The sequence below is a fragment of the Neovison vison genome, chromosome 13, assembly GCF_020171115.1.
Source record: "Neovison vison isolate M4711 chromosome 13, ASM_NN_V1, whole genome shotgun sequence".
Taxonomy (NCBI): domain Eukaryota; kingdom Metazoa; phylum Chordata; class Mammalia; order Carnivora; family Mustelidae; genus Neogale; species Neogale vison.
The window spans coordinates 15,081,696-15,109,631 of NC_058103.1; the positions used below are offsets into that span (position 1 = coordinate 15,081,696).

General features: G+C 52.1%; 1 protein-coding gene across 4 annotated transcripts; it reads right to left on the reverse strand.

The window, feature by feature from the left end:
• Positions 1-11,500: 11,500 nt before the first annotated feature.
• ABCD4 (ATP binding cassette subfamily D member 4) lies at positions 11,501-27,730 on the reverse strand. Of its 4 annotated transcripts, XM_044229809.1 has the most exons (20): positions 27,615-27,659; positions 24,272-24,383; positions 24,072-24,190; positions 23,791-23,918; positions 22,313-22,452; positions 20,972-21,088; positions 20,463-20,588; positions 19,813-19,863; positions 18,094-18,188; positions 17,723-17,844; positions 17,532-17,623; positions 17,287-17,376; positions 15,425-15,633; positions 14,988-15,079; positions 14,446-14,482; positions 13,999-14,048; positions 13,358-13,500; positions 13,001-13,077; positions 12,227-12,342; positions 11,502-12,053 (listed from the first exon to the last, which is right to left on the reverse strand). In XM_044229809.1, exons 2-20 carry the CDS (start codon positions 24,307-24,309, stop codon positions 11,985-11,987), a joined length of 1,911 nt encoding a protein of 636 aa, XP_044085744.1. In that variant the 5' UTR covers positions 24,310-24,383; positions 27,615-27,659; the 3' UTR covers positions 11,502-11,984. The 4 variants fall into 4 exon arrangements, with proteins under 4 accessions (XP_044085745.1, XP_044085744.1, XP_044085742.1 ...); XM_044229807.1 differs by lacking the exon at positions 24,272-24,383 and having other exon boundaries at positions 27,615-27,730; XM_044229808.1 differs by lacking the exon at positions 24,272-24,383 and having other exon boundaries at positions 11,503-12,053; positions 13,358-13,410; positions 27,615-27,730.
• Positions 27,731-27,936: the final 206 nt, after the last annotated feature.

Below are 27,936 nucleotides of genomic sequence, written 5' to 3' on the forward strand. Positions count from 1 at the left end.
GACACCAACTTCCAATGACATTTGTCACTGTGATATGAGACCCTCCTCCACTGTAGACAACAACTGAATTATCCCAGCCATGGAGCCTCTAAGTTATTACCTACGACTCCCCGCTGATCCCCACACAACGGATTAGCTAACCTTTCCCTCTGGCATAATTTACTTATTAACAACCCTATTTCCTTCATGCCTCATCCCACCTTGGCCCCCGAGAGTCCTGACCCCCTCCTTTTGTGTCTACGTGAGCACTCTAGAATCTTGCCTACAACTCAAACACAACAATCACCAGTGGGAAAGGCAGTGGTATCTGGAACTGAAGTCAAACAAACCTATGCTAAAAGCCTGTTAAAGAGAAGGGAAGTAAACAAGAGAAGGCGCGGGGAAGGACTGCAAGAAATTGCCGGCAGACAGCCGGGACCCATCGGCTCCATGGTGTGTTGGACGGAATTACAAGAGGAGAGGGAGGGAGCAGACCAGATAGCTTGTATTTGAGCTTTGGGCTCAAGAAATCTCATAAGATTGTTTCAGATTGCCTCAGATGGGGAACGCCTTCTCAGAAGAGATTTTTCTGGCTGGCGGTCATCGGAGGAGAGTGACAGGTGATCAGCAGTCCGCGTATACTTCATTGGGAGCTGATCTAATCCTTCTGATCCCAGAACCTGGAGGGCCCATGTGGGACATCTCCAAGTGCTATGCGGTAAAAGGACAGGTCCAGGAACCTGGCTTCAAGTCCTGCCCGCACATGCTCCCATGCGCCTTCCCTGAGCATGTCAGGTCCCCGCAGATGTCCCTGTTGGCTTAGCATTGCCCTTCTTCCCCACCCTGCCCATGGGCACCCCTCCAGGAGACACACTGACAATTCTCCCTCAAGTCCCTCCTCCCTGGAGCCTTCCTGATCCTCCAGGGAGAGTTTATAACCTCTGTTCTCCCCCAGCACCAGCGACATCCCACCATTAATGCATCGTGTGTATCATACTGATGCTTGTAATTTACATGTCCATCTTCCTCACGAGACTGATTTCTTCAAGGTGGGGATCATATCTTATTCATCTATTAGTCCCAGGAACCATCAAAGGGCCTGACAGTCTACTATTGAATGAAGGAATGAATGCTCTTCCTTTAACTTGTCCTTTCAATAATTTAGAAACACTGATTGAGCATCTACTGTGTCCCAGGCAGTGAGGCAAGGCACTGGGGATACAGTAGTCCCAAAGCATCTCACTTGGAGGGAAAGATAGCAGAATTCAAGTAAGCATACAAGGAAAACACAAAATTGCACGTGTCCTAAGGCCTTGGAGGCATGAGGCTGGGGCCATGAAAGCGTGTCTGTGGGACTTGAGTAAAGGTGTTGACCTCTGTCACTCTCCTGGAAATGATAACATCTGCCCCTCTGGTGTCCTTCCTCCAGAGAGGAAGCAGCAAGGATACTGGCCAAGGAGCCACATGAAGGAAGGTAGCCACACCAACATAAACTTCTCAAGTCTGGCAGCCAACTTTGACATCTGTCCCCCTCGGTTACATCTGAGGGACGACTTGGACACTGAGGGACTTGGGAGATGACAACCACCCCGGGGGTTGACCTTGGGAAGAGGCACGCTGCTTTCTGCGGGGGGACAGGCAAGCAAGCCCACAGGTAATCAGTGAAGGGAGAGGTGGGGACACTGCTAAGGGAACACACGGGCCAGGAAAGGAAGGGCTTGGCCAGCCAGGAAAGAAACAAAGGGAAATCTCCAGGGCTGCCTGCACCCTGGCAAGGACGTCTCCCCATGGATCCCAGAACTCGGCACCTGGAAGGAGAGCTTTTTCCACGCTTCCCAGGCCCAACAGGCTTCCCAGAGAGGGCTGCACACGCCAGGACAAGCAAGAGAGTGATGGAAGGGCAGGGGCAAGGATATGTAGACTGCCAGCTGCTTGGAGCTGCTGAGCATGGCCAGGCATGGATAGATGACCAGTTTGCCTGGTGGCGGGAGGTGACAAGGGAGGGCAGGAGATCAGAGGGGACCACGGGGATGGGTCCATCCCACCTCCCCTGTCTCCTGCGCCCCCAGCTCACCAGGATCTCGGAGTCTTCCTCCTGCTCCCACCAGAGGGACAGTGCCCTCTCCTCCCTGACTCCCCTGGGGGTCTAGGGCTGTGACACCTAGGTCACCAATGGTAGCAAAGGTACCATATTCGTGGGAGATGTTAATCATAGGGAAACCTGGTGAGGGGCTGATGGGAACTCTGTGCTAGCTTCACGATTTTTCTATAAATCTAAAATTATTGCAAAAAAATTAGGTTTACTTAAAAAAAAATAAACTGGTTTGTTTTTTCGAGGGAAAACGACAGATGGCTTCTTTGGGTTAGAACAAGTGCCAGGGCTGCCCCTTCGCCTGCTTTGCCCCAGGGCTCTGCTTACTGAATGTCCCTGTCTCCGATCTCCCTAAGATCACCCAGGCACCCAAGCCCCCACCCTGGGGAGCTGAAACTGGGTCTTCTGTTCTTTCCTCAACTCAGGCAGCAATGAAGTCTCTGGGTTGTCACCGCTGAACGGGCCCAGCAGTGGTCTGCTCCCCTAACTTCTCACTCAGATCAATCCCTTCCCATGCTAACTCTTCTCAGTGGGCCTCAGGCTCCTCCCCACTGAACACCTCGCCTCTGAACAAGGGTACCCCGGCTTTACCTGCAAGGCTCTGCTCCTACATTGGACTTCAGGGAGTCTGATATAGGAAGGAGTCAGGGAGTGAGAAGCTGGCCTCCTGCTGAGCTGCAGGAATGACAAAAACTATCTGTGCGCCCACAGCCTTGAGCCTTGATCACCACCACCTCCCAGCCTCGCTTGGCGCTCAGGAGGTCAGAGAACAAAGGTGGGTTGACCAGGGTGACCATGGTGAACCCATATGGGAGAGCGAAGAAGAGGAAAATTTGCTTTATTTCCTCCACACTGCCCTGGGTGAGAAGAGACCAGTAGATTGCCCAGAAGTAGAAACAAAGGATTAAAAACCAAACCTGGGGGGCGCCTGGGTGGCTCAGTGGGTTAAGCCGCTGCCTTCGGCTCAGGTCATGATCTCAGGACCCTGGGATCAAGTCCCGCATCGGGCTCTCTGCTCAGCAGGGAGCCTGCTTCCTCCTCTCTCTCTCTCTGTCTGCCTCTCCATCTACTTGTGATTTCTCTCTGTCAAATAAATAAATAAAATCTTTAAAAACAAACAAACAAACAAACAAATCTGGGCTCAGCCAACAGACCTTTGCAGCTGAGTTGACCATCCAGGAATTTGGCTGATGGGTGCATTAAAAAGCAACCAGCTATTTAGACAAGTGCTGAGGGCACCTGGGTGGCTCAGTGGGTTAAGCCTCTGCCTTCGGCTCAGGTCATGATCCCAGGGTCCTGGGAATGAGCCCCGCATTGGGCTCTCTGCTCAGCCGGGAGCCTGCTTCCTCCTCTCTCTACCTGCCTCTCTGACTGCTTGTGATCTCTGTCTGTCAAATAAATAAATAAAACCTTAAAAAAAAAAAAAGACAAGTGCTGAGCGGAACAGGGGTAGATAGATAGAGGAGAACGTTGGAGGACAGCATGCCCTCAAATTAGAGCACCGCGTTCTCCTCCTCACATACTTCTGTCTTCTGTGATGTCCTGTGAGCCATCCATGCAAGGATTCCATGCAGGGGGAGCAAGAGCCCACAGCCCTCTTCGAGGCGGGGACACTCCTGTCGGCCAGCCAGGCCCACCGCTCAGGGAGACACCCCCAGGAGCAGAGGGTCACCTAGAAATGGAAGAACGTGGAGGTGGATCCAGGACCCTTGAGTTGAAGATCAACCTCTGCTATCCTCTTGACTTCCTGGACGCTGGTGCACTCCTCAAATCTGCAGTCGGAACATGACCTTACCACCTCACGGGGAAGGTGAGAAGAGCAAAAGAGACAATGAGATTGTCCTCTTCCGTGGGCCCAAAGACAATCACCCCAAGCATCAGAGTCTGCTGCAAGGCAAAGGTTTACTCCCCCAGGCTCCGGCCTCCTCCAAAGCTGGAAGGCCAGGACAATTTAAAGGCAAACAGAAAGGTCTGGATAAAATATTGTGGCTGAGGGGAGTCCCATTAACCCTTTAGTTACTGCTGTCGAGATGGTGTGCATTAAACTCTATTTCTACTTCTGGTAAGTTTTTGTTTTTATTTAAAAATGTTTTTCCGGGCACCTGAGTGGCTCAGTGGGTTAAGCCTCTGCCTTCGGCTCAGGTCATGATCCCAGGGTCCTGGGATCCAGCCCCACATTCGGCTCCCTGCTCAGCGGGAAGCCTGCTTCCTCCTCTCCCACTCTCTCTCCTTGTGTCTCTCTCTGTCAAATACATTTAAAAATCCTTTTTTTAAAAAATATTTTATTTATTTATTTGACAGACAGAGATCACAAGTAGGCAGAGAGGCAGGCAGAGAGAAAGAGGAGGAAGCAGGCTCCCTGCAGAACAGAGCCCGATGCCAGACTCGATCCCAGGACTCTGGGATCATGACCTGAGCCGAAGGCAGAGGCTTAACCCACTGAGCCACTCAGGCGCCCAAAAAATCTTTTTTAAAAATTAAAAATTAAAAAATAAAAATGTTTTTCCCAGGGGGGCCTAGGTGGCTCAGTGGGTTAAAGCCTCTGCCTTCGACTCAGGTCATGATCCCAGGGTCCTGGGATTGAGTCCTGCATGGGGGCAGGGGGCCCCCCTCCCTGATCAGCGGGGAGCCTTCTTCTTCCTGTCCTCTGCCTGCTGCTCTACTTCTGATCTCTCTTTCTCTCTCTCTCTCTTTCTCTATATGTCAAATAAATAAATAAAACCTTTTCAAAAATTAAAAAATAAAAATAAAATAAAAAATGTTTTTCTCCCCTTTTTTGGGGAGTGGGGGAATTTGGCGAAATTCTTGAGTTGAACCCTTATTCATTTCTAATCTTTCTTCTTTACTAATACAGACACTTAAAATCAAATCATACACATCCAAGTTTTATTGTAGTTGCGTCCCCGAAGACTGTGGAGCTTTTACTGTTCTCAGTTTTACGTATTTACTACATTTCTTATTTTTTTCACTTCTGATTATTTTAAGTGTTTAAAAATTTTCCAATCATATGGGATTTTCATGGGGGAAGAGGTTATCCTCGTTATTGACTTCTAATTTTATTATATTGTTATTAGAGATCATCATTTTCATCTTCTTGATCTTTTGGTATATATTGAGACTGGGTTTAGATTAATATGTGGCTAATTTTGTAAATATTCCATGTGTGACTAAACAGAATATGTCTTTTCCAATTTTGTTTTTTTTTCTTTTTTTTTTAAAAGATTTTATTTATTTATTTGACAGAGAGAGATCACAAGTAGGCAGAGAGAGAGAGAGATGAGGAAGCAGGCTCCCTGCTGAGCAGAGAGCCCGATGTGGGACTCGATCCCAGGACCCTGAGATCATGACCTGAGCTGAAGGCAGCGGCTTAACCCACTGAGCCACCCAGGCGCCCATCTTTTCCAATTTCGGAATGCAGTGGTCTGTATAGCTGTTAGTGGGCCTATTTGGATTCTATATATGGCTATTTTTCCCTGTTTTGATTATGAAGAGAAATATATTAAAAACCTTCCACTCAGGGCGGGAGGGAAAATAAATAAATAAACATTCCACTGCCAATTTTTCCTTGTAATTCTGTTTGTTGCATTTGCTGACTCATGGTATATTGCTTGTGTGTTTTGTAAGATGTGACAAGCTTTTCTCTCTTTTTCTTTGAGAATACTTGGATTGTTAAGTGTTCCAGTCCTCACCTCAGGTCTGGTCTCCTGCGCTTGCACGGGCGTCTAAAATGCAAGTTGTTCTCTCCTGTCACCTGCTGACGCCACGCCCCCATGGTGGCTCTGGCTCTCAGCTTCTCAGCTGGGATTTCCCTTTCTGGTTTCTTAGTTCAGTCCTGCAGCAGGCTTGTTTCTGTTGTTGTTTATTCATCTCTAGGTGTGATACGTGGTACATGTTTGGTTAGGCAGAGAGACCATGAAAACATGAAGTATATTTTGTCCCAGTCTTTATTTCTGGTCAGTTACGGTGGAAACATGCATGTTCTCCCAGGGGCACACTGACTGTATATCTGGTACCATAGTCAGGTAGTTGGGCGGCAGTGGGGAAGGACTTACTCTTTTAGTCGTTACTTGCTTTTAACTGAGTTTTAAAATCCTCATGTGATTTTTAAATTTTAAAATGAACAGTTTACAGGGCACCTGGCTGGTGCAGAGGAGCGAGAGACTCTTGGTCTTAGGGTTGAGTCCAAGCCCCATACTGGGTGTAGAGATTACTTAAAATAAATAAAATTGAAAAAATAATAAAATGGCCATTTTACTACATTGCCTTATTATTCTCTTGATATATATATTTTTGCATATTTTTCCTAAAACATTTGAGAGCTCAGGTCATGATCCTGGAGTTCCTGGATCGAGTCCCAAATCGCGCTCCCTGCTCGGTGGGGAGTCTGCTTCTCCCGCTGACCTCTCTCCTCTCATGCTCTCTCTCTCTCTGTCTCAAATAAATAAATAAAATCTTTAAAAAAAATACTTCATCCAGTCCCCAGAACACTGAATTTTCCAACAACGCCCTTTATAAGTGGTGGATCCAGTCCAGCACCACACATTGGATTTAAGTTGCCAAGTCTCTGTGGTTCCCTTCAGGTGGGAACCGTCCTGGCTTTCCTTGCTTTCCGTGACTTTGACAGTTTTGAAGATTTCAGGCCAGTTTCTTGATGGCGTAAGCAGAATTTGTGTTTGGTATTTCCTCGGGATGAGGTGGTAAAACCTGAATGTAATCGTGAGGAAGCGTCCGACACAGACTCACCACAGTCCCTTCCCAGCTCTGCTCGCCGCCCCACCCCCCACCCCCGCTGCCCCGGGCTGTGCAGGGGCCCAGGACAAGGGGCGTGGTGAGCAACCTACTTCCAAGTCCGCATCGCACCTCACCCCTGTATGCTCTGCTGCGCATGCCCCTGCGCATGCTGCGCTGGTGGTGGCCCCGTCCTTCAGAACCACGGGGACAGGGAGAGGACGAGATGAGACGCGGTGTGCAGAGTAAGGCAGCACCTCAGGGCACAAGCTACCGGATGAGGGGCCGCAAGGGCCAGACAAGGCTGGGTAGGACAGACTACGTTTGTTCCCTTGTCCCTTAGACATTTATGGAGCACCTACTGTGTGCCAGTGCTGTGTGACGAACGGAGTAGGCACAATCCCTCCCTACCCCGTGGAGTTTATGGCAGGAGACAGAGACATAAGAATATGCCAGGCTTCCCTAAAGAAGGGGGGTGTTTGGTTGGACACTTATTGAGAGCACCCTATGACTGAGTCCCCTGCTTGATGACCGGGCCTGATTCTGACAGGAAGCCAGAGTGGGTTTGGGATGCGGCTGGTCTCTGGATGCGCAAGGCCAGGTAGAGGAGCAGAGCCCCCTGCAGAAGTGCCGTAGGAGGCAGTGTGGGGGGCAAAGGCCAGGGTTCTGACTCTGCTGCCGGCCTTCCTATCCTCAGTGCTCTTCCCACCATCCTGCACTCCTGGCTGCTGGACCAGTATCTGGAGGATTCTTGCCAGCCTCCAGACTTGCCCTGCCAGAAGCAGCTGGTGGCCTTTGTACATGGCAACCTGCCTGGCTTGGACCTGGAATGTCGTGTCCACCTTTTCCAGAACCAGCTCCAGTGCCAGCTGTAACCCCAGATCCAGAGCTAGAGATGCCTTTGGCCCCGTGTCAAACTGTTGACCTCCAGTGAGAGCGGACTGGAGAGCTAGAACCAGCGCCAGTACCAGCTCCAGAGCTAGGGGCAGCCCCAGCCCAGATCCAGTGCTCGCTCTACCATAGCTCCAGAGCTAGAGCCAGTAAGAGAGCCACCGCCCAGAGAGAGTGAGCCCCGGCTCCAGCCCCAGCTCTACCACGAGGGCCAGAGCTTGAGTCAGCTGTCGGCTAGAGCAAGATTTGGGGTACAGCCCGTTCCTGGACCAGCTCCAGCACCAGTTACAACCCAGAGCCAGTGCCATCTCGAGATGGAAGCGGCTCCAACACCAGATCCAGTCCTAGTCAGTGCTAGGGGCAGAGCGAGCCGTTGGCTTCAGCACCAAGGCCAGAGCCAGAATGAGCTCTCAGGTTTCCTGCGAGGATCTGAGCATAATTAAGACCGTGGGTTCAAAGCTTCCTCTAGTAAGAGTATCCGGACTTCCTCATGGATGGTTTCTGTCATTGTCACCCCCCCAGCCACGCCCTTTGAATGGACCAGAATCCTGTTTCTTTTTATGATTTGCTTTTGTTGAAAACTGGACATTCGAATATAATATAGTTACTAGAAACCAGTTCCTCCCTTTCCCCAGGGTTTGCTGTTTTTTATTACTAAAGGCTGCAGACATCTTTTTGGTCACTTTCTCAAGCTAGTTTTGCAAGGACTGTCATCCTTGTCACATGTGGTCACTTGAAGTCTCCGTTCAGTCAGTATTTTGGCAGCGATTTCCTTGAATACCAGGATCTCGAGCAAACAAAAACTCCATCTCTCCCCCCTTTCCAGATTGACTCCGTGCGGGGACTCCAACACTGAGCCAGCTTAACTCTTTTAACTCTATCTTAGCCTTTACTTCCAGTTTGGTCTAAGCCGAGAGGCCAGCCAGAAAGGAAAGCTCAGGATCTTCTCGGGTCTTTGATGAGCGTGCATGCTGTCCGGGCCATGCATGCGGCTTTCTAAATTCCCTTGTATATGAGGTCACTTTTGAACACTCTGATGTCCTAAAGAAACACTCTCCCTTATGTGAACACTACCATGTCTTGATTACCATACCTTCGAAGTAATTTTTGAAACCTCCAAGTGTGAGTCTTCCAACTTGGTTCTTTTTCAAGATTGTTTTGCCTATGTGAGATCACTTGTAGTTCTACATGAATTTTAGGATCAACTTTCTCATTTCTGCAGAAATAGGCCAATGGGATTTTGATAGGGATTGCATTTAAATTGCAGGTCACAGTAGGTAGTATCGCTATGGTAAGCAGACATGTGATGGGGATGACAGAAGATCATGTTGCTCTCTGTCCCACAGCCCTAGGACTCCTCAAAAGGGTGACAAAGGGACAGACTAACATTTCTATATACCATTAACTGGGTCTGTGTAGTTCCCTGATCGGTAGAATGAGATGGAAAGTTATTTGCCTGGTTGATTTGAAAACATTTATTTTTTAAAAAAGATTTTATTTATTTATTTGACAGAGAGAGATCACAAGTAAGCAGAACAGCAGGCAGAGAGAGAGGGAGAAGCAGGCTCCCCGCTGAGCAGAGAGCCCAATCGGGGCTCCATCCCAGGACCCTGATATCATGACCTGAGCCAAAGGCAGAGGCTTAACCCACTGAGCCACCCAGGTGCCCCGGAAAACATGTAAAATAAACATTTTGTCCTTGTTCATACTGAGGACACATAATCAGACTTCTATACAGGTGTGTACGGATTCACCCAAACTCTCAGCAGCCTCCAACTCTGAGATGAGTGATGGGCAAAGGTGGGGTCTGGCAGCTTTCTCCTGCCAGAGCTTCTGCAAGGGAGAGCCCTGGGCACTCAGAATAGGAACAGCACTCAGAACATGTCTGAGGTGGAGGAAAAGCAAATACCAAGACCCGGAGTTAGGCACCAACTCGCTCTCCCGAGTCATCTGCTGGCAGCAGCCTCTGCAGGAAGGCTTGGGAGCTCGAGGGTCTAGTGAGGAGGAAGCAGGTCTGTAAGGCGATGCTGTCAACAGAAAGGCTGGGGGGAGCTTCCTATATTGAAAAAAAGTATAGAAATTAAACTGTTGGGAGGGGGTCTATCCACACCCAGCCCCCGCAACGTAACAGACACATACCCACGGGGTGGGAGTCTGGGGTATCCTTAGTCCTCAGGGAGATAGGTTCCCCTTAACCTGAAAAAGAGCTTTCTTCAGTTAGAGGGGTCCGAGGCTGGGTGGCCCGCAGGGCTAGATGTGCTTGACTGGAGGCCAGAAGACACTTGGCAGGATGCGGTTGGGAGATTCAAGGATAGGAGGGCTCCTGGAGCAGATGCCAACCTTGATGGTCCCTCCCAGCGCTGTGAGGGGGCTGGACACTGGCTGCAGGGCTGCCATGGGCCTTTGTGGACTTGATGTCCTGCAGGTTCCTCAGGAAGCTTCACCAGGGACCAGAACCGCCATCGGACCCTGTCAGGTAGGTCTCGGCAAGGCACCCGGATGCACTGTGCTAGCGCCCCGACACGGTGGAACTGAGGAACAGGCTCCAGGGCTGCGGGGCAGCCAAGCCGGCAGGGGAGGCGCCCGCTGTGTAGACACACCTCCCGTTTCCCTTTCTGCGGTTTCCCACCCCACATCTGGCATGTTCAGCGGGACCCACAAGGCAATAAATAACCTCAAGTCTTAGAGTGAGGAAGTGATTTCCCCAGCAGTTCCCATTCCAGGTGTCTAACTTTATTAAGGAGAAAGTTCTTACTTGGGTGCCGGTATGGCGAACTCTCCCCGTGACATCCCTCACCCTCCCTTTGTACAGAGAGCAAAGCCTCAGGCTCAGACTCTCCAGGCACAGTACCAAACTGCAATTTCACAACATTGATATGAACATGGTTCATTTTTACAGTTACATTCTATTTATATCAAGTAACTTTAAAAAAATCAACTAGGTTTAAAGAGTGAGTTAATTTTAAAAATACTAGCTGTGGGGGGCGCTTGGGTTAAGCATCTGCCTTAACCAGCTCAACTCAGATCATGATCCCAGGGTCCTGGGACCGAGCCCTATGTCAGGCTAGTCTGTTTCTCCCTCTGCTTGTGTTCTCTCACTCTGTCTAATAAATAAACAAAATCTTAAAAAAAAAAAAAAAGGTATTTCACGGTATAAGAAGTACAGAGATCTGGCAAAAATCATGAGTGTGCTATCCTGACAACACAACTCTGGGCAACATTGTTCTAGAATAAGGGCTTCGGGCTCAGTGACTTTCCATCTCAAGTTTTTGTGCTTTCTGGGTTTTGTCTGTTCCCTCTGGTTGCTGCTGTTTCCTCACGAAGATTATTTTTGAAGGATCTCTGACCTTATTTTAGTTGACTGACAGGAAAGAGATTTATTTTTATTTTTACCTGGGTTAGGACAAGAAAAACAGAAGGGCTCTAGAGGTTAGGTACAACCCTAAGGTACAACCGGCAAAGGAAAACTATAGGTTTGGAGTGAAGTGAAAAACCAGGCGTAGAATGTTCCCGTACAGTGGAGAATGCATCTCCCTTCCCCCCAGGCTCCCAAATACAAGTCTGCAGATTCAATTTAAAAGGTCACCTTACGGGGCGCCTGGGTGGCTCAGTGGGTTAAGCCGCTGCCTTCGGCTCAGGTCATGATCTCAGGATCCTGGGATCGAGCCCCGCATCAGGCTCTCTGCTCAGCAGGGAGCCTTCTTCCTCCTCTCTCTCTCTCTCTGCCTGCCTCTCTGCCTACTTGTAATCTCTCTCTGTCAAATAAATAAATAAATAAAATCTTTAAAAAAAAAAAAAAAAGGTCACCTTACAGTGGAAAAGTAAAAGGGAGAAATCTATAATTTGTAAGAAATGTTTATTTTTTTACAAAAAGTTATAAAATTTAAATAGTTGATTAAAGTTAAAAAAAATCTTGTACAAAAATTAAAGGATTTAAAAGATTCCTGGATCTCTTGACTTTAAGCCCAATATTCTTTCCACAATGACCCTACATTTCTCATAGATCCTATATTTCAGGTTTTTGTTTAGAAAACACAATCTGAGGTCGTTTGTAAGCAATCAGCACTCCAAGTGCTGGGAGCTCTGGCTGAGGCAGCAGGAGGCGCCCATGCAGGGCAGAGCACCCCACAGAGAGCCACACCCCGGCTGGGCCCTTCTCCCAGCGCTCCCTGCACAGGGCCCGGGAGGTGAGCCAGGGGTCTCCCTTGCCCCGCAGGGGCCCCCAGTCTCTCCGGGAGAATGCCGATCAGCCCGCGCTGGGCACTTCTTCCCATGGCCAGCCACACCCTTGGCTTTACTCCGCCTTAATTCTGGTCAGTTCCCATCTTCCTTCTCCACAGAGTTTCAGAACCAAGGAGTGAAACTGCAAGAGGCCAGCACAGGCGCAGATGAGGCTGTGCTGGCCGCACAACAGAAGGCCGTCCCTCCCCTGCCCTCTCCACACCCCGGCTCCCCATTTTGAAGGGCCCAGGCCCTGCCCGGACCCAGCCTTTGGGCTCTTCCTCCTCCTCAGGCCACCTCCAGGAGCTTGGGTACCTTCTCGAGGCTACGTCGATGCCCCACACTGATGAACGTCATGCCCAGCTGCTGGCCGACGCGATAAAGCTCGCCCTCCACCTCCTCGGTCAGGGCACTGGTGGCTTCATCAAGCACTGAGGGCAGAATCCGGCGGGAAGAAATCAGCCCCTGGCCCACCTCTGCTGCTTCTCCCAACCCGCTGACCTCTAGCTGGGACCCAGGGCGCGGCTGGCTGAAAGCTGCTCTGGCTTCCAGGAGCCCTGGCACGCGCAGAGAGTGGGGCGGAAGAGCAGAGGGCGAGGCCCCATCCCGTTCCCAGTGGCGGGACGGAACCCCCCAGCTTCCCAGAGTCCGCGCCCGCACAGCCTAGAACCTCGCAGGCCAGTGCTTCTCAGCTCCCCCAAGGACAAGGACATCAGCCCCTGAAGAAGTTCACACCTGTCGCCCCTCTGCCAGGCACAGCCGGGGGTGCTGCCCACTATTACGGCAGAGACTGAGGAGCGTAAGAACGCAAGCCTTCCAGGCCGACTCCAGCTGCTGCCATGGCAGAATGCTCGAGAACAGGTGGTGTGACACGTCCACAGCTGCACTGGGGACGCCAACCTTGCCGCCACAGGGGCAGAGCCCTGCCACCCTCCCATGCAGGGACAGAGGCGGCTGGCCATGCACAGGGGGCTCTCCAACACGTCTGAATGCCCCGGCAGTGACACACACACACACACACACACACACAGGCACACACACACACAGGCACACAATACTGGGCGTGTGCTTTTCCCGGGCACACCTCACCTGCATACTTGGGCTGTAGGTAGAAGAGCCGGGCAAAGGAGAGCCTCTGCATCTCTCCTGGGGACAGAACGTCGTACCTGAGGAACAGGAAGAAGACCCCAGAGGAAGGAGGCCAGACCTGGCTCTTGCCCAGAATGGGTCTAAGCAAGAAGAGGTTCTAGGGCAGAGAGGCTGACCCCGGGGACAGACGGACATGCCCCTCCCCTTTCAACCACAGGCCGGCCCCACCGCCCGCGGGAGGTGAGGCCAAAACATTGCTCCCGAGGGCGTGAACATGCCCCTAACGGGCCAAGAAATACCCAGAACCCACTGTGTTTGGGGGAGCTGGCTCTGGAGCACCCCCGACTCCCTTCTTACCAGTTCCAATCGACCTGCTGGTCCAGACCCTCTGTCCTCGTCACCAGACTGGACTGTAACACACCCAGAGGGAATGCTGCCCGTGAGAGGGCCCACCCCTGCTCCGTCATCCGACCACACACGCCTCTGAGACAGCGAGGGCCCTGTGGCGCACACGCCATGGCAGGGGCTGTGGGAGCAAGCAGCCCCCCAGAGAGAGGACGAGCCCATCAACTACACTGTCTACATCTGCTGGAGCAGGATGACAAGAGAAAGCTGACTTCATTTTATTAACATTTTAAAGCTCAATACAGGGTCACCTGGGTGGCTCAGTCATTAAGCGTCTGCCTTCAGCTTAGGTCATGATCCCAGGGTCCTGGGATCAAGTCCCGCATAGGGCTCCCTACTCAGTGGGAAGCCTGCTTCTCTCTTTCCCACTCCCCTTGCTTGTGTTCGCTCTCCCCTTGTTTCTCTGTCAAATAAAATCTTTTAATAAATAAATAAATAAATAATAAAACTCAATATAGACAATGCACCCCCCGTTGGTCCAGGCTCACACTACCAGTCCTGGGCCTAGGGCACTACACCAGCTCCACTGGACCAGCCCTTGTGGTCAGTGCTACCAGGTGGGCCCGGGCCTCAGGGTCCCTGCCCGCACTCACCAGGCCTGCCAACTCCAAGAACCTCAGGATCCGCTCATCATCAGTAGAACCTGCCAAACACAGAAGCTTCTTTAAGAAGTCAGCTCCCTCTGGGCAGCCAGAAGAGACGGGGTACATCACGGAAGGGGGCAGGGGTGGGGACACCAGAATCTGGGCTAAGGCTCCGCAGGGTGAGGGTTACAGCCCCTACTACATAAGGGAAAGGCCAGGCGAAGGAAGCACTCCCTTCCCTTCCTCCAGTGCGTGTCTCTCCTCAAGGAGGGGAAGAGAGAACAAGACGAGGTCAGGGTACAGCCCCCAAATAGTAAACACTTGAAGGAGGAGAAGAAAACAACCTGAAACCAGCAGCCTTGCTGGAGCCTCTGCCAAAAGGCATCAGCGAGGCCCGAGCCAGGCAGAGCAGGGACGATTTAGATGGGAGGAGGCGCCCAGGGAGGGCCGGCTCACCCGAGTCTGGGTAGATTTCCTTCAGCGGGTAGATCACCTGATAAAACAAAACCACACAGGCCTAAGATGAGGGCCCAGGAGAGGTGGGTGCCGTACACAGCCTACCTCCCCCGGCAACAGCCTCAGGAACTGCCAGGGGCCAGGCGCCTCTCCATCCGAGGATGGGGAGGGACACCCACGCCAAGGGCCAGCGGGGGAGTCTGGCGCAGCAGACAGCGGGGCAGGGTCACTGCAACCTTCAGATGTGTGTCTGAGGGGAAAGAGTCTGTGAGCCTCCGAAGGCCACGGCCTCCAGAATCCAGCATGGGGGTCAACAAATGTATGTGATATTTGGTTTCGGCCCCCACAGGCTAACCTGTCCCCAGGAGCTGCTCTAACTACGGGGGCCCAATCCTCAGAAGGGAATAAAGCGTTCTTAGAACCAGGGAGTTCCTGGGCAGGAGCCATTCACTGCCCCACCTTCTGCCCTATAACTTTCTAGAGCTGAGACCTGTCACACTGCCAGAAGTCTCCATTAGGGTAGGAGCGGGCCCCAGGCTGACCTGTTCCCGAAGGGTCCCGTCAGTGAAGAATGGCTTTTGTGGCAGGAACAGCACCCCATGGGGTCCGAAGTCCGTCAGCATCTGCACTGAGCCTGCAGAACCCACAGAAACCTCCACTCTGAGATCTCCCAGAGAAAGTAACTCTCTCTCATTTCCTTTCCCCAACAAAAAGGCCTGATTTCGGGGTGCCTGGGTGGCTCAGTTGTTAAGCATCTGTCTTCAGCTCAGGTCATGGTCCCAGGATCCTGGGATCGAGCCCCACATCGGTCTCCCTGCTCAGCGAGAAGCCTGCTTCTCCCTCTCTTACTCCCCCTGCTTGTGTTCCCTCTCTTCCTGTCTCTGTCAAATAAATAAAATCTTTAAAAAAAAAAAAGGACGTCTATACACACGCAGCGCACACATACACTGCATCCCACCAGGCCAAGGCTGGCTCTCACCCCTTGCGCTTGCCCAGAGGCCGCCGAGAACCCGGAGCAAGGAGGTCTTGCCCGTGCCGGTGTTGCCCGTGATGAGCAGGCTCTGGCCCTCGGAGATCTTCAGGCTCAGATCCTTGACTAAGGGCTTGTTAGAGGCCGGGGCGCAGATGGAGACCCGCTCAAGGAGAAAAGCCGTGTCCGCTGGCTCTACAACTGGCCACTCCGGGGCCCTGCGGTCAGAAGACAAGGGGAGAGAAGTAGTCAGTCCTGCAGGGGGCGGGGTCTTCTCCTTGGAGGGGGCTCACCTCTGGACAGAGGAGTTGTTATGGGCTAAACCGTGTTCTCAAAATCACGGGCTGAAGTCTCAACCCCCAGTACCCCAGAACATAACTGCAGTTGCAGAGAAGGTATTAAACAAATGATTACGTTAAAGTGAGGCCATCAGGGTAGGGCTCTAACCCAATATGCTGACGGCCTTCTAAGAAGAGACACACCAGGCAGGCTCGTGCACAGAGAAAGTGCCAGAAAAGGGCACAGCGGGAAGACAGGAGAGAGGCCTCAGGAGAAACCGACCCGACCAGCACCTTGATCTTGGACTTGCAGCGTCCAGAACCGTGAGAAAATAAATGTCTTGTGTGAGCCACCTGGCCTGGGGAATCTTGCTACGGCAGCCCGGGCACACGAGCACAGAGGGAGGGCTCAGGGCGCCTAGTCTGTGCCAGGCTGCGCAAAGCCCCGCCGAGACTGATCTTAATCCGCTTTAACACCCATGGATCACAAACAACATCCCCACTTGGCAGATGAAGAAACCAAGTCAGGCGGCTAAATAACTCACTCGGGGTCACGGAGCTGAAACTCTAGCTTTAACCCTGGGGGCTTTGCGCAGCGCGTGTGACCAGCGGCTGCGACAGGATGGGCGTGGTGGTCGTAAAGGGACCTGGAGTTTCTGGCTCTGCACAGACGCCCCTCTCCCCCGGAGAACAGCACCTCCGGGGTCACTGCGCCACCTCCCCAGCCCCAGGCCCACGGCCGCAGGAAGGCTGAATTCTAAACGGGGGCAAGAGTTCAGACTTTAGTCCCTCAGAAGGCAGTTGCGTGTAGGCCCCGGAACTCAGGCTGTTTCCTTTTTTGAAAGCTCACTCGGTGGCCACTGTCCAAGCACTTTCCATGGACTGTGACAGTTATGCCTCACAATCACCTGAGAGGAAGCAGTTCCCCTCACAGAGATGAGGAAACTGAAACACAGAACAGCTGAGTAATTAGTGAGCAAGAAAGTGAGGACATGAAACAATCTTCAGTGCCCAGAAAGGTCAGAAACCTCACAATGCATCAAGGAGGCACAAGTAAAGGGGCCCCTGGGTGGCTCAGTCAGTTGAGCGTTTGCCTTCGGCTCAGGTCATGATGTCAGGGTCCTGGGATCGAGCCCCGCATCGGGCTCCCTGCTCACCAAGCCTGCTTCTCCCTCTGCCTCTGCCACTCCCCTCCACTCGTGTTCTCTCTCTCTATATATCAAATAAATAAATAAATAAAATCTTAAAAAAAAAGAAAGGAGACACAAGACACATGTGGAGGTGAGTGAGGCCTGGGGAACAGAGAACAGGCAGGCCCAAGGAAAGGGGCAGGCGGCAGGGCTCAGTGGGAGGGAGACCACTCAGATTTCTGTTTTGTCATCTCGTGCCCAGGCAGGAGTGTGCGCCGGGCTTCCCGCAGCTGGAGGAAGGCGTAAATGAGCACAACAGATGCCAGAACAACCCCACTGCCTGCAGACACCGCAGCGTGCCTGTCACCACACAGACACGCCTGGCAAGGGCTCCGCCGCCCGGCCAGGGAAGGGCAGGACTTCAGGCGAAAGCCAAGCACCGCCCTGCCCGCCTGGTGCCCACCTGTCTGTGTCCCACTCGCTCTCGTCCGGGATCTCACCAGCCCGCGACCTCAGGGACATGTCCAGCAGGGTCTCCTGAAGCTCCCCGATCCTGGACAAGAAGTGAAAACCCGAGGTGGGTCTGGGGGCCCAGCGGGATGCGGTCTTCCTTCCCTCACATCCACTGGCACATGGCCTTTCTGTCCCTTCTCTCTCATTCAGCTCCTCCTCCCAGGGGCGTCCGCTCTGCTCAGGACGCAGCCTCACCTGTGTGTGTAACCAGCCACATCGGAGAGCGTGCTGGAGAGGTCGATGAGCCCGCTGAAGCAGCTGATGAGGTAAATGCACACGAAGGCGTTCTGCACAGCACAGCGAGCCGTGAGCACCGGCCTGGACACCGAGGCCCCGGGCGCTGGGCAGAGGGGACGGCGTGAGGGGTGCCCGGGAGGGAGCCTCACCTTGCTGACCAGAGTGCTGAGCTCTGTGGGGCTCAGGTCTCCGTAGACACCACTGAAAATAGGGATGGCGATCACAACGTAACTCAGGATGCTGCCCAGATAGTCGAAGGTGTTGACGCCGACTGCAGGCGACAGAAACACTGAGGTTAGAGACCCGGGAACCACTGATGCGCTCTGAGGGAAGGCACCACCAGACAGGACCAAGTTAGTCCCTGGGGCCTCGTTCTCCCGAGGACACTCCTGGCAAAGGCAGTGGCTCCCCGTGGTTGATTCCTTCATGCCAGCAAACTGATTAGTGCAGAGAGAAAGCGGGGGAAGGGAAGGCTATCCCGCTCCTGGGGTTCCTGCCTCCCCGGGCTCCGTCCACCTACTGTACAGCCAGAGCTCCTTGGACATCAGCTCCCGCTGGGTCTGAAGGAGTCTCTGCAGCCTGCGGTCTGTCCTCATGTGCTCCACATGCCCAGCCCTGACGAGGAAGGCTGGGATGTCGATGGGGCCCGCAAAGCCTCATCCAGGCTCGGGGGGACCCTCCGGCCCTCACCACACTCTCCTCTGGGGACCAAGCCCATCCAAGTGGTCTTCATCTCAGACCCTTTCTGCCACGAGCCTCCATTCACTGCTTTACTTCCTCAGCACAGTATTGTCTGGGGAAAGAACATGAACTCTAGACTGGGCAGGCCCGGCTCAAACCCTGGCTCTGGCCAACTGCCAGCTGGGTGACACGGATTAGTGCCTTAAGCCTCGGAGTCTCAGTGCCTTGTTCTGTTAAATGGGGCTGATCATACCTACAAAATAAGTTGGAGAATGTCTTTTTTTAAGATTTTATTTATTTATTTATTTGACAGACAGAGATCACAAGTAGGCAGAGAGGCAGGCAGAGAGGAGGAAGCAGGCTCCCCGCTGAGCAGAGAGCCCGATTTGAGGCTCGATCCCAGGACCCTGGGATCATGACCTGAGCTGAAGGCAGAGGCTTTAACCCACAGAACCACCCAGGTGCCCCAGTTAGAGAATTTCTAAGTAGAAAGTTCCAGACAGAAGAGGGGCCCTTAGTAAGTAACAGCTGCTGTTCTCAGCAACTACACACGGTGCAGTTGCTCGGTGGCAGGCTCTGTGCTGGTTAGCCAGTGAGATAAACACGGGGGTTAAACAGTTCCTGTCCCTGAGCTCCCAGGTTGGGGGGCAGGCAGATGCACTGCATTCTGTACCTGGCACCTGGAAAGTGCCAGAGGGACAGAGAAGTCACAGAAGAACCCATCTGGACTCCAAGAGTCAACCTGCTTTCCCCCAAGCCCAGAACTTCCTGAGAGGCTGCAAAAATCCAAAAGCACTTGGCACAGCCCCAGCCCTAAGGCCGCACAACCAAAGCCCGCCTCAGAGTCCTAGTATGCTTGGCGCCCCCAAGTGGCGGCAGCTGCAAACCGCAGCAAAGACAGACAAGGGCAAAGGTCCCAGGGCTATTAACTCCAGGTGATCCAAGAGCCGCTTCCACTCCTTCAACACACACCTCTGGGGCCTGAGTTCTCTCTCTGGGGCCTAAGGATGACTCCAGAGGCCTCACAGAAGGCAAGGCCCAGGGACCTACCCTGACCCTGAGGGAAGGAATGAGATTTCACAAGGCTGCTGTTAGATCAGATACTTCGTTCTACTTGGACAGTGTTTGTGGGGAGCGAGTCTCCTGATCTCCTGAGGCCTCCTTTCCCTCCCATCCTGCAGAGACAAAGGATTAGTCTTTGAGACTCTGATCGGCCATCAGGCACTGGCAGAAAGCCGTTTTACAGAAGGAAAAGTGAGGCAGAGGCAATGCCTTATAGTCATCACCAAGACGGGAAGCATTCACTCGTTTCATTCTTGGAACAAATTTACGCCCCCTCCTGGGCCACTAGAAGGAAAAAACAGCTTCAGAAGCAAATCCCTGGATCTAAGGATGAGGCAGACAAGGACAGGGAGAGACACGGGGTGGGGGTCACAGCCAAGTGTTAAGGATGCTCAGCCCCACGGCTCTGTGACGGTGGGAGGGCCGGACAACGGGTCCTTCCTTCCCTGTCTTCTCCACTATCAGCTCCGATGTGGCAGACGGAAACCCGACTCACCTGAAAAAGGCAGCAGGCTCAGCGTTCACCCGGATCTGCATGTGCTTGAACCTGGGCAGGCCAAAGGGAAACGTCTGCTGATGATGGGCAGTGCTGGCCCCTCTCCTTTCGGAGGCCTGGACCACGACCTCCAGACCTGGCTCCATCTCGGAAAGGCCCAGCCCTTCCCCGAGCAGGGCTGGAATCCCAGGGCCTGGGTGGGGTGGCAGGAGCTGTGCAGACAGGGGAACCCCTGACCTCCCCCGAGGACAGGTGCATTCCTGCCCACACCACCTCCTCCCAGGGCCCAACCTGAAGCAGGAGGCCAACAAGCACAGCGCAGGCACTGGATCTATTGGCTGAGCCACGACAGGAAGGTTGAAAGAGAAGCACAGGAGAAGGCCAAGGGATGATAATGGCCAACCAGACACAGTTCTCCGTGCTTCTCACCTAGAATCTCAATAATGCTCCTCACAATCCCCTCTGTGGACAGTAGTACAATCCCCATTTTAAAGATGGGAAAACCAAAGTTAGTGAGGTTCAAGACCTCACCCAAGAGCACATGCCTAGCGACTAGCACAGGCTGGGATTCGAATGAAGCAATTTTACTCCAGACCCCCATTCCTTAACCATGATGCTCAACCCAGAAACCTCAAGCAAGGGGAACATACCTAAAATCCCCCTCTAGCTTCTCCTGCTGCACCAGCTGTGCCACGATGGGCCCCATCAACATTTTGTTCACCAGGGTTCCCAGGATGAAATACCCGAAGATGCTCACAGGCCCGAGCCAGCCCGTGCTGGAAGGCAGAGAGGGGAGCGTGGGGGTGTCACACACGGTCGCAGGCCTCAGCCCCAATTCTTGTTCACTTTCAAGCAGCCCTCGTCCAATTTCAAGCAGCAGTCCTGTGGGACCTCTGCTCCGGTGTGGGGGCAGCTGGCACCGGTCTAGGCTGTCAGGGTCCCAGAACCCCTGTGACACTGAAATGCCCCATGTCCAAAGGGACGGGAGGGGCCTGAGCACAGGACAGAGGAAGCCTTCCTGGGCTGCAGGTGGGAGGAGAGACCAGTCTCTTCTGGACCCTGACCTGGGGGAGGGGAGTGGGTGGGTGAGGGACCTGGGGCGGGGTCGGGGGAGAAACATCTGGCCGGAGTGGTGCAGGGGAGAGGGGAGAGGCTTCACCTTTGGAAGCACTGGTAGGTGTAGTAGATGAGAGTGAAGGGGGAGATGATGAGCTTGCTGGCCATGCTGCTGAGCTGCCGGCAGAAGCGTTCCACGTCCTGGCTGATGCGCTGGTCCCTGCAAACAACAACACAGAGCAACTGGACCAGCAGCAGGGCGGAGGGCGGCGAGAGCGGAGAGGTTACCTCTTACTCTGACCTTGCCTTTCGGCGCTGTTAGCCACGACCCCAGGGGGAGATGGACTCAGACAAGCACTGGTTTTCCTACAGGCACTAAGGCCCTCAGGAGCTTTAAACAACCCTGAAGAGTTGTTTCTTGGGGCGCCTCAGTTTACCCTCAGGAAAAGTAGCAAATGAAAGGGCCAGTACCCAGGGGTCCCAAGCCTGTTCTGAGTAGCACCCGAGAAAGACCGGAGTTAAAGAGCAGAGTTTCTGGATGAGCAGGAAAGCCGTCCCCTCTCTCCAGCTCCTCCCAATCTCTTCTGCGAGCCTGAGTCTGCCCCCAGTTTAGCTATCTGGCTGCAGAAGCTTCATAGGGGTTGAGTCACGGAAGAGCCCAGAAGAGAAAGATAAGAGGCAACAGGAATCCCAAGCATCTTTGCTGCAAAGCTCAGCTTAAGCTGACGAAAGGTCACGCCAGGCAAGAAAGGGCCTAGGGGTGGTGAGTGGAGAGGGAATGTCTGTGAGGAGAGACCCCTTTGTGTCCCACTGCACCATGGGGGCCACACTGACTCCCATTTCCAATGAGAGTCATGACCTTGGACAAGTCACTTGCATTTTCTGGCCCTCGGTTTCCTCGCCTGTAAAATACCCAGCGCTGACACTGGGACACTCGCCACATGCCAGGGGCTGCACAGGTGCACTGCGTGAATATCCTTTGAGGTATTCTTGAAATAGGAACTATCATCCCCATTCTCCAGAAAGGGAAACTGAGGCTCCATGAACGGAGGCCTATCAACCGGGAGGTGAAAGAATGAAGGTCTGAGTCTTACACTGAGCCCTGGGCAGCAATAAATTTTGTACTGCTGCAAATCCAAGGGCTGGTTTGCTAGCAAGGACACTTTCTTTGGAGAGAAACCCGCAGCAGAGGTTGGGAAGCACAGGATAGAAAATGGACAAAAGGGAGCCGCTCCTATCTTTTAATTCCCTATTCTCAGCCCTGCAGCTGCTCGGGGGTGCATCCATGGGACTGTGGGCCCCTTGAGATCATCCCCTATGGTGCTTATCAACATTTGCGGAGACCTGGGGATGATCTCAAGGGGCCTGCGGAAGGGACTCTCCAGGGCCGAACCAGACCCACAGAACCCTGCAGAGGGCCCGGAGGCCGGAGAGGGGCGCCTACGGGTTATCAACGTCATCCCGCAGCACGTTGAGGGTGTAGTACACGCGGCCTCGGAAGTAGAAGCGGTGAAGGTGCTCGGTGAGGTCCTTCCTCCAGCTCACGTACAGCAGGTTGCAGGTGAACTGGTCAAAGCTCTTCAGCTGCGCAGTGGGGGAAGCGAGAGGAAGTGAGTGAGCAGGAGCGATGGCTTCTGCTCGTCTCAGCGAGGAGCCCAGCGCTAGCTAGAGAGCATCTGCTGGCTGGCCCCAGCCCATCCCGATTAGTCTCTGTCCACTCAGCACTTCTGCCGTGTTAAAGTGTCAAGTCAGGGGATTCTCCCCTCCCCCCTCCCTACCATGCTCTTTCCTTCACCAAGCACAGGCCTCTGGTTCCTTTCTATTGTATGGTCTCTCATCCTGAGAGCCAGTGAGCTTCTGGAAATTGGGGATGATTTTTTTTTTTTTTTTAAGATTTTATTTATTTATTTGACAGACAGAGATCACAAGTAGGCAGAGAGGCAGGTGGGGCGGGGGGCAGGCTCTCGCCAAGCTGTGAGCCCGATGCGGGACTCGATCCCAGGACCCTGAGATCATGACCTGAGCCGAAGGCAGAGGCTTAACCCACTGAGCCACCCAGGCACCCCGGGGATGATATCTTCTATGCCATCTATCTTCTCACTTTTCTTTTCCCCAAAACTTGGAAGGGAGCTCTGTATACTTAGGGGTTCACTGCCAGAAGACCCATCCAGACTGTCTAAGTTTGATAAGAAGGGGCTTCCCCAAGAAAACGGGCAGCACAGGCAGACAGAGCATCAGGCTCAAGTCCAAGCGGAGACCTGACTCCTCGTTCAGCACTGATGGAGCGCCTACATGCTAAGTCCGAGGCAATGACAATGAGCTCAGCCTAGCAAGGAAACAATTACAGGGTGTGAGGAGTGTTACAGCAGAGGCTAACTCCAAGTACTAGCGAAGCAGAGAAGAGGGCAGGTGGAGGAGACAGGAAGAAGGTTAAGGAGGACTGGAAGGAGGTGACAACAGCAGAACCTGGAAAAGCAAACAGGTATTAACCGCGTGAATGAGGGTGGGGATGGAGGCCATTTTGCAGGAAAGCAGTGGGTGCTGAGGCTGGGAGGTACGACACAGCGCCAGGCTGAACCACGGCCTCGGCCCCACGGAGAAGCAATAGCCCCCTGGCTGCTGATCCTAGTTTTCAAATGCTCAGAGTTCCCTGAAGCAAGAATAATGGGATTGGAAGGGACAAGGTCATTTCTGCTAAATGCTGACCAGAACATCATGGCCTAGTCCTGGGAGCTTGAAACATCCCAGGAATTGGGCCCAACAGCAAGATCAATGCCCTGCACACGGTTTTGACCTTTAGTTCCCAGAAAGGGAGGGAACACACCCCACAGCCTGCTTCCTGCTTCCTGGTGGCTAAGTCCCAGTTGGCATCGTGCTCACGCTAGGCTGGAGAGGAAGACAAACGCAGGGAGAAGACCTTACCATGGAGTTGAGAACGATGAGCACCACAGCCAGGAAGGTCAGGCTCTTAAACCCATCAAAGTCTTTGTTTCCCAGGACCCCATAGTACTGACTGGGGATCAAGCCGACCTGGTAGATCACCAGTTGTTCTGGGGTGGGGAGAGGGGTTCAAAGTCAGTGACGAGGGGGGAGAAAATGAAGAGAGAGGCTTCCCCTTGAGTCCTCGCCTTATCAACTCCCCAGAAAGAAGGGACCCCAAACCAGGGCTGCCCTACCCTCGTAGCCTGGGCTCCCTCACTCACTCAGTAGGGTGACGCACAACAGGGTCAGGAACATCAAGGCATTCTGTGATGACCAGGAGGGAAACAAAACCTTCTGTATTTGTAGGAACCGCTGGAGAAACTGCAGATCTAACCTGGGCCTGAAGAAGAGATGCGGGAGAAGCTGAGTGAGCCCTATGAGGGCAGTGAAGCCTTAGAGAGCAGTTAGCAGTTTGACCTACATCATTCTGGGGAGGGGTCCAGCCTGTGCAGGATGCATGGCCTCTCGATGCTGAAGGCGGTAGGCCTGGAACAGACCCGGGAGAGAAGGGAATTTCTCTAAGCTGGTAAATGCTGTAAAAATGTACCAAAAATTGACAGCAAAGAAACATAGTTAATGAAGAAACTTTAGCCACATCCTCTTTATGGTCACAAATAGGACGAGAAAGCCCATCAAGGATTTTAAGGTACTGGCTGAATCAATAAAGCAAGAAAAATAAATGAGGTAAAAGAATTAAAAGGGGAGAGATTAAATTGTCTTTATTTGCAGATAATGTGATCATTTACACAGCGAACAGCATATCAATAGACAAATGCTGGGAATAAAAGGAGTTCAGCCAGCTATAAGGTTAACATAACAAATATCAATAGTGTTCTATATCAACAATAACCAACTGGAAAATACAAAGAAAATAAGATGATTAAAACAATGGTAAAATATCCAGGAATTAACTTTTAAAAATAATTTGCAAGACATTTTTTTAAGTAGGCCCCCACACCCAGCGTGGAGCCCAATGTGGGGCTTGAGCTCACAATCCTGAGATCAAGGGCCAGAGGCTTAACCCACTGAGCCAACCGGGTGCCCCACATTTTTTTTTAAGATTTTATTTTTAGGGCCTTGGGTGGCTAAGTCAGCTAAGCCTCCAACTCTTTTTTTTTTTTTTTTTTTTGACAGAGATCACAAGTAGGCAGAGAAGCTGGCAGAGAGAGAGGGAGGAAGCAGGCTTCCTGCTGAGCAGAGAGCCCGATGCGGGGCCTGATCCCAGGATCCTGGGATCATGACCCGAGCCGAAGGCAGAGGCTTAACCCACTGAGCCACCCAGGTGCCCCAACTCTTGATTTCAGCTCAGGTCATGATCTCAGGGTCATGAGATCGATCGATCTATCTATATATTTAATATATGTATATTTTAAAGGTTTTATGTATTTATGAGAGAGAGTGAAAGAACAAGTGAGGGGATGGGCAGAGGGAGAGGCAGACTCCTCGTGCCCAGCAGGGGGCCTGACACCAGGCTCTCTCCACCCATGATGCGGTTCGAACTCACAACCCCGAGATCCAGAGTTGCTAGCTCTACTGACTGAGCCAGCCAGTCGCCCCAGGATAAGACATTTTATTTTATTTTTTATTATTTTTTTTAGGATAAGACATTTTAGAAGAAAAACAAAAGCTCTATTATAAGATGCAAAAGAAGACTTAAAAAGACAGAGCTGACATGACTTAACATTATAAAGACCTCATTTCTAACAAAAATAGTCTATAACAAAAAAGCAGAGCTTCTCTGAGAAACTTTATATGAAAATATAAAGTCCCACGAGTACCTGAGGGCAACTGTAAAGAATGGGAAAGGATGAATCGGAAACACAAACCCTCCATTAGTAAGACAAATCAGGGGCGCCTGGTGGCTCAGTCGGTTGGGCATCCAACTCTTGATTTCAGCTCAGGTCGTAACCTCAGGGTCATGAGACTGAATCCATTGTCAGGCTCCGTGCTGAGCATGGAGCCTGCTTAAGATTCTCTCTCTCCCTTTCCCTCTGCTCCCCACCTCGTGTGTGCGCACATGCCCTTCTCTCTCTCTCCCTCTCTCCAAAAAAAAAAGACAAATCATATTGCAGAGCTGTGGTTTAAATACAGAAACAAAAAGACCAAATGGAACAGAGACCAAAAAGAAAAAACAGACCTATGTTTACATGGGCACATGAAAGAGGTTATATCACAAGATAGGTGACAGTAATAAGAATAGTTGTCAACACTTATTAAGCACATACTATGTGCCCAGTACTGTTCAACATGTGTTTTACATGTTTTAATTCATTTGGCTGTCACAACCCTAAGAGATGGAGACTAATCCTATTTTATGGATAAGGAACTGAAGCAAAAGAGGTTAAGTAACTTGCCCTGTCACCCACCTTGTAAGTGGGAGCCTCAGGGTTTGGACAAAGGCAGCCTAGCTCCAAGGATCTGAGCTCTTAATGATGCATCACAGGCTCTCCAATTTTTAATTATTAGTTCATTAGTTTTTGGTTGAAAATGATGAAGAAAAATTACCTCAAATCACTTAGAAAGATAACATTTTAAAAACCCAAATGGATTAAAAATCTAAATGTGAAATTCTATTTAGTTAATAGAAGGAAATGCAGGGGCATCTGGGTGGCTCAGTGGGTTAAGCCTCTGCCTTTGGCTCAGGTCATGATCTCAGGATCCTGGGATCGAGCCCCGCATCAGGCTATCTGCTTGGCAGGGAGCCTGCTTCCCTCTCTGTCTCTCTGCCTGCCTCTCTGCCTACTTGTGATCTCACTCTGTCAAATAAATAAATAAAATCTTTAAAATGTAGAGCATACGAGGAATTCCTGCAAGTCAGGAAGACAGGAAATCCACGGAGAGTGGTAAAAGAATACAAACAGGCAATTCAGAAAAGGGGAAACCCAAATGCTTAATACATGAAAACACAATGGGATGCCATCTTACAACTCATCAGACTGATAAAACATCAGAAAACCGAACAATACCAAACATTCCTGGAATGTGGGGAAGCCAGAACCTTTATGCAACCCTGTTGGGAAGTATAAACTCAAGATGACCTTTCCAGAAAACAATTCCGCAGAATAAGATATGACCTAGCATCCTACCTTGGGGTGGATAATCCAGAAAAATATTACCCATATTCACAAGGAGACAAGCGCCAGCATATTTGTGGTGGTTAAAAACTGGAAGCAACCTAAGTGTCCATCACTAGGGGAATGTATAAGTAAGTGCGATCCAAAGTACATAGGGTAGTACCAAGCAGCCCTCAGAAACAGAAACTAGATTACTACTGAATGCATGCTCTCAAAAACACAACGTTGAGTAATAAGGTTTTTTTTTTTGATCACAGCATATTATCATTTATAGGAATTCAAAACCCACAATCTATCTTTCAAGGTAACAGACACAAAAACTTATGTAAACTGGGCTGTACACTCGGGTGGGAGTCTGAGAACCGGGGAGAAACGGGTTGAGAATAAGGAACGAAGAGAGGAAGACAATGATGCAGAGCACAAGAGGGGCCCTGCGCTGGATCACTGCGTGCCAAATGAGGACGATTAACTCAATTCTGTGCACTTGGAGGTTCTCAGGGGGGGATGGAAAAGCCAGTTCCAAGGGAGAGGATCCCACAGCCAGAGTGCTGGGGGCTGCCTCGGGTCGCGCGGGAGGCTGGGCGCCCCTTCCCGAGCTCCTCTTTTCGCGGAGGCGGGGGCTCTTCAAGCCACACAGCCCCAGGGAAGGCACCCAAGGGCCCGGCTCGCCTCCCCAGCCGCCCTGCTCACCTGGCGGCAGCCCCGGTCGCCGTTCCCGGGACCGCCATGGGACAACCTCCAACCTCCTCCGGAGGACCGCTGCCCCGGACTCCGCTGCGGGAAGAGTCCAAAGAGCACTTGGTTGGCGGAAGAGGGGCGGGCCCACCTCGACCACAGAGACGGGCGGCTAGAGAGGAAGGCGCCGGTCTACGAAGCCACTCCAGGAAGCGACCCACCCCTCGAAAAGAACCAGAGAGTGCTGAGTGTTACATTCTGTCGACCCTGCGCCTACAGCGCCCACTGCTGGACCGAGGAGGTTTCCTTTTTGACAAGAACAGCGGAGAAAAATGGG